The sequence below is a fragment of the Bos taurus genome, unplaced genomic scaffold (assembly GCF_002263795.3).
Source record: "Bos taurus isolate L1 Dominette 01449 registration number 42190680 breed Hereford unplaced genomic scaffold, ARS-UCD2.0 Leftover_ScbfJmS_1482, whole genome shotgun sequence".
Classification (NCBI taxonomy): Eukaryota; Metazoa; Chordata; class Mammalia; order Artiodactyla; family Bovidae; genus Bos; species Bos taurus.
Window position 1 is genome coordinate 1 of NW_020190584.1, and position 6,502 is coordinate 6,502.

Consider the following 6,502-nt stretch of genomic DNA (forward strand, 5'->3'; position numbering starts at 1 on the left):
AGTGCGGCCATCAGAACGAAGAGCCGTAGGGCAGAGTCAACAGGTCTTAGAAGACAATCCCACCAGGAGTATAACAGGGCTTCACGTCATAACCTAGGACGATACACAGATTTCACTTTCTCACACAGCTGATGACTGTCAGAGACGCACTATGGTCTGGCCCTCAAGAAGCCTAACTTTAGCTGAGGAGGTGACCCTAAGCATTGCAGACGGCTAAGACAGTGCCTGGAGGAACGGCGCTGCATGGGAGTTCAAAGGAGAAAAGAGGGATGTCTGAGCAGGAGAAAGAATTGCCTAGGAGACCGGCTGTAAGGATTAGGAAGGCTATACCGGTAAAACACACCAATTAGGGGAAATAACCACAACCATCATCCCTGGGGATACCGCCCTCTAGACAGGGATCCACAGACCCCTGGGGGTGTGCTGTTTACATTGACAGAGAATCCAATGAGCTCACTTTTTGACATTTGAAGGTTGAAAAGCCAGGAAATGTTCATCATCACTTTCAAAAGCTTCTGACAGAATTAAAGAAATCCACTGATGCCTATGAGCTGAGTGTCGCCAACAGGCTCTACGGAGAAAAGGAGTTTCGGTTTCTCCAGGTGAGTTTCCTGGTCTGTCACGCCTTTGGTCTGCATCCCTCGTCCTCGGGCCCCATCTCCTAATGGGGGGAGGGTGCAGAGGAGCCTGGGGACCCACACGGGGGCATTACTCCCAGGGGCGCCAGGCTCCCCGACCACAACCGCACCCGCTGGAGTGTCCAGAGGCTGATAGCACACCAGTGAGGGGAGGCTAGGGATTGGCTTGTGAACTCTGCTTGGTCAGGATTTAACACATTTAATTTAATTTGGGAATACCTACATAGTTACTGATAAATTACTTTTCATTCCTGCTTTCTTCCTGCTCATGTCATAGGAATACCTGGATAATGTTAAGAAATTTTATCTAGCCAGTGTGGAATCTGCTGATTTTAAAAATGCTGCAGAGGAAAGTCGAAAGATGATTAATTCCTGGGTGGAGAGCCAAACCAATGGTAGGTTATGAGAGAGTCACTCATTACAAACCACGGCTGAGTCCCCGCTGTGTGTGAACACGGTGCTGGACCCTGACCGGGCTGTCAGGGGCGCGGTGAGATGAGACTGCAGAGGGTGGGGAGGCCCTGCAGGGGGTGGACGGTCCACGTCAGTGTGGAGAGAAGCGGGCGGGGGTGCTCCCAGGACCAGCCCCCTGCAGGCACAGCTGACCCTGGAAGACAGTGTCTTGTGGATCCCAAGTCTCTGCTCAGACTTCAGGTTGATTCATAAGTTGTTCTTTAAATTAAAGGCGTAACTTCCGGGGTTATAATCCCTAAGAGAAAATATGAAGAGTCCACTTTTGCTTTCTTAACTGGGAAACAAGCCCCTCTCCGTTACTCCATCCTTCTTGCAGAAATGACCACCTGCAGGAGAAGGGTCCTGGCCCACGTCCCCCTCCCACTGGATTGTCACAGTGTCCACCCCACCCAGGGAGGGGCTGGACAACGTCTCCATCCCATGAACCGTATCCTACCTCCCTTCCGAAACATAGGCTTAACCTACAGCAACTCAATGTGCAGAATGAAGAAGAAGACAGGGAATGGAAACAAGAGACAAAGCTATTGAGGGAACAGGAAGGGAGGAAAGGGAAGAAGAAAACTGACCAGTAAAGGTCAGCTGAAATCAGTTCTTCAGAATTGATGACCTGTTCATCAGTTCTGATGCACAAGGTATTGTCAGAATTGATGACCCAGAATTCTTGGGTCAGGAAGAGCCCCTGAAGGAGGGCACGGCATCCCATTCCAGTATTCTTGCCTAGAGAGTCCCATGGACAGGGGAGCCTGGTGGGCTGCAGTCCGTGGGCTCACAGACTGAAGAGGCTTAGCACAGCATGGCATCTTAAGTATCATAGAAATATCATGGCATCTTAAATATCAGAAATCAGTTCATCAGGATTCCTTGTGAAATGACTGATGTCCCCACACACACAGACTGAACACCTTCCCAGTCAGGAGCAGGGGCGTCTGCATGAGGGCGACTCCATCAGGCTCGGGGCCGTGAGCAAAGCCTCACCTGGTGAACCGCTGGGCATGGAGTCCCTCACGGGCTGACGTGTCAATATTTAATCATCACTTGTAACTTTCAACGCATCTGACAGATAAACCACTTGTGCCTTTCATGACAGACCTTTGATTTTCTGTCTTTGCAGGAAAAATCAAGGACCTATTTCCCAAAGACTCTCTCGACAGCTCTACTGTTCTGGTTCTGGTGAACGCCGTCTATTTCAAAGGGCAGTGGAACCAGAAATTTAAAGAAGAACATACTGCAGAGGAAAAGTTTTGGCTGAACAAGGTATTGTCTGTAATTTACGTGTATAACAAAGTGTAGCTACATGCACTGTGAAATTTAAATACATGGTAATTAATATATAACTCATACAGAAGATAGAATTTGTCAAGGCTTATTTTCTTGTCCTTTTTTTAAGCTTTATTAACCTGGGATTCCTTGAAGAAACTCTTATCTCTAAGACACAAATTTCCCAGATCATCTCTTAGGAGGCTGAGTTTGGTGTCTCAATAATACTATCTTTTTTTCTGGCCTACTGCTCACTTGGCATTCTTTTGCACATGAATTTACTGCAGGATACAAGCAAACCTGTGCAGATGATGAAACAAACCAATAGTTTCAAGTTCGTGTCACTGGAGGACGTGCAAGCCAAGATCCTGGAAATCCCGTACAAAGGCGAAGAGCTAAGCATGTTGGTGCTGCTGCCCAATGAAGTAGACGGTCTGCAGGAGGTAAAACCTGGTATTCACAGTCTCCTTGCCATTGCTCACATTTCCAGTGATTCAGTGCTTGTGTGGGCTGCTCATAGATTGGTAGTACTGGCTGGCAGCATAGAACAAAAAATAATAATAATAATAATAACATCTGCTACGGCTACTGCTACTGCTACTGCTACTGCTAAGTCACTTCAGTCGTGTCTGACTCTGTGCGTCCCCATAGATGGCAGCCCACCAGGTTCCCCGTCCCTGGGATTCTCCAGGCAATAACACTGGAGTGGGCTGCCATTTCCTTCTCCAATGCATGAAAGTGAAAAGTGAAAGTGAAGTCGCTCAGTCATGTCCGACTCTTAGCGACCCCATGGACTGCAGCCCACCAGGCTCCTTCATCCATGGGATTTTCCAGGCAAGAGTACTGGAGTAGGTGCCAGTGGCTCAATGGTAAAGAATCTACCTACAGTGTGCGAGCCACAGGAGACACGGGTTCAATCCCTGGGTCAGGAAGGTCCCCTTGAGGAAGAAATGACAACCCACTCCAGTATTTCTGCCTGGGAAATGCCATGGACAGAGGAGCCTGGAGGGATACAGACCATGGGGTCACAAAGGGTCAGACATGACCTTCACATGAAACACATGTTGTTTCATTTCTGTGTGCATGTTTATATAACACACATCCACACATGTGTATAGACATTTCTGTATACGCGTATATAGTGTACATACATACGTAAAAAGAGCAAAGTTATAAATGTATAACAACATTTATTTGATCATATGATATATATTCAGGACTGTTATTGTTTCCTCCTCAGAGAAAATCTAATAAACTGAATCTCCTGTATTCATGTTTACTGTTAAAATAAAGGTTTCCCAGACATTTCAATCCAAGGTTAGGTGGGCTCCATGACCATGAGAATCCTGACAGTTGTTCCTTTTCCACTGTTACAGCTTGAAGACCAGCTCACTGCTGAGAAGTTAATAGCGTGGACGAGCCCACAGAATATGGGGAAGAGAGAAGTGGACTTATACCTGCCTCGGTTTAAAGTGGAAGAGAGCTACAACCTCGTGCCCACACTGCGAGCCCTGGGGATGGTGGACGCCTTCATTTTCAGGGTCGCCAACTTCTCGGGCATGAACGGGAGACGTGATCTGGTGGTATCAAAGGTCTTCCACAAGTCCTTTGTGGAGGTGACCGAGGAGGGCACGGAGGCCGCGGCTGCTACCGGTGTGGTTATTATACGCACATCATTACCGTTTCGTGAGCCTTTCCGCTGTGATCACCCTTTCCTGTTCCTCATCAAGCACATCAAGACCAACAGCATCCTCTTCTGTGGCCGAGTCTCTTCCCCTTAGATGTCCTTGGGCAGCGGCCACACTCGGGGACGTTCAGAGAGCTGTTTCCGGAGCTTGAATGCTGGTGCAACAGGTTCCCTTGGATGCGTTTTCCTTTCCAAACGTATAGTCACCACTCACAATGTATTGGATAAAATATTGTCTGTCTCTCTCTCTCTCTACAAACACATGTAACCTACTCTAATCCGCATGAAAACGCCTCCTTGGACAAAGTGTTCACTGTATTTTTAAAAGTTATTTCCATACTCTATCTTCTACTAAGTTTGAAATATCATAGCTCCTATTTCAAAAGTTATTTTTACTTTTCAAACCTAGACATTCACATTTATTTGAGTTCAGGTGGTATGTGGGACCCTTACATGTCTAAATTTTTTAATTTTCTGAAGTGCATTATCAATAAAACCATGGCTTGTTCATGTCATTTGTTGCTCATCCTTTTTTTTTCCAACAAACTGCAAGTGACCCCCACACATGGAAAAGATCATATAGAAAGATATTATCCTACATAGAAATCAAAATAGTGCAGCATGATGAGGTTAAAAAGGCAGACTGCTGTCAGAACATGGAAGGCTCTGTAACCCATGTAAGAGCCTAGATATAAGCATCTAGAACTCAGACTTGGGATGTGAACTGAGTCTCTAAGTAGGTAAGACAGATGATACATATGTTAGAGCTACCGAGAGAAATATGGTGATTGTAGCTGAAGGCAGAGATGGGATAAGATTGGGAGACCATCCAGTGAGAAGAAGGGCTGACATATGACCCTGAATTCCACCAACCCATAAAGCAAAGAACTGACAAATTTTATATTCCAAAACATAACTTTTCTCAGGGCAAGAAGAATCATTTGGAGGTGATATGTTTATTACAAAGATTGGCATGACGGTTTCACAGATATATACTCACCTCAAAACTCATGACGTTCATACATTAAATACATACAGCTCTTTATACATCATTCATACATGAAGAAAGTTATTTTTGAACACAAAGTAATAAAAATCAATGTGTGACTTTAAACATAAAGATAATAGATGCTTAATAAAGAATATAATGCATATACACCACAGGACAGGCTTCCCTGGTGGTGCAGTGATAAGGAATCTGACTGCCAAGCAGGAGACCTGGGTTCAAAAAAGAGCTGGACATGAGGTAGTGACTAAACAACACAACACCAGACACCACAGGACACCAACTTGTGCCCATGGGATTGCACAAAGCTAAAATTAAAAGACTGGTCAAACCCTGTGTGGAGAAAACGTGGATCAACCGGAACTCTCCCACACCACTGGTAGGGATACAAAAGCTGCAACCACTCAGGAAAACAGTCTTGCAATTTTATTTTTTCAATCTTTATTAAAATATTATTGGCCCATAGCATGGAGTAAGTTGAAGGTGAACATGCGGTACACTCATTTTCTACATACAAATCTGATACACTCATTTTCTACAAAGTGACCACCAGCACAGCTTGCACTAACACTGCTCTCTCAGGGAAGAGGAATCATTTGGAGGTGATATGTTTATTACAGAGACTGGCATGATGGTTTCACAGATATATACTCACCTCAAAACTCCTGACGTTCATACATTAAATACGTACAGCTCTTTATACACCATTCATCATTCATACATCATTCACACTCTCTCATCACAGTATTGTCATTTCTTTTTCGGGAGGTGTGTTGTTCAAGAACAGCTGTCACACTGTTGATCTCTAAGGGAGAGGGGAAGCTGGGGTCTCCTATGCTGCCATCTGGGTGATGTCTCCAGAAAACCACATATCTCCTTGGCTGAGCAATGCACTTCTAGAGAAAGTCTTTCTCAAGTACACAAAGTGGCACATATCACTACTTTCTTACAGGGTAAAAAGCTTGACCAGACTATTACCAGACCAGTAATTCCACATCCTGATTTTACCCAAGAGATATGAATACATCCACCACAAAAGGACTAAGACACAAATGTTCACTGAAGCCTTATTCGTAATGGCCAGAAAGCTGGCAAAACCTCAAATGTCTAACAGGTGAACAAAACAGGTGGAGGAAAGTACAAACCCAAGAATAGTACTTAGAGATAAAAAGGAAAAAACTACTGACAACATGGATTAAACTCCTACACGCTGTGCTGTGCAAACAAGAGACTGAAAAGAATGAGTGTGTGTTATGTAATCCCCTCAGATGACAATTTTACACTATGGATAAATGTAGCTGGGCATCCCCGGTGGCTCAGTGGTAAAGAACCCGCCTGACAATGCAGGAGACATGGATTTGATCCCTGGGTTGGAAAGGTCCCCCGGAGAAGGGAATGGCTTCCCTCTCCAGTGTTCTTGCCGGGAGAATCCCATGGACA

General features: G+C 45.2%; 1 protein-coding gene across 1 annotated transcript; it reads left to right on the forward strand.

The window, feature by feature from the left end:
- Positions 1-482: 482 nt before the first annotated feature.
- LOC112445470 (serpin B3) lies at positions 483-4,571 on the forward strand (the record flags this gene model as incomplete). Its single annotated transcript, XM_024988970.2, is given in 5 exon segments — positions 483-602; positions 916-1,033; positions 2,224-2,366; positions 2,657-2,812; positions 3,746-4,571. Coding segments are annotated over 5 exon segments (942 nt in total), but the record flags the coding sequence as incomplete, so codon positions are not given.
- Between the last annotated feature and the right edge of the window lie 1,931 nt (positions 4,572-6,502).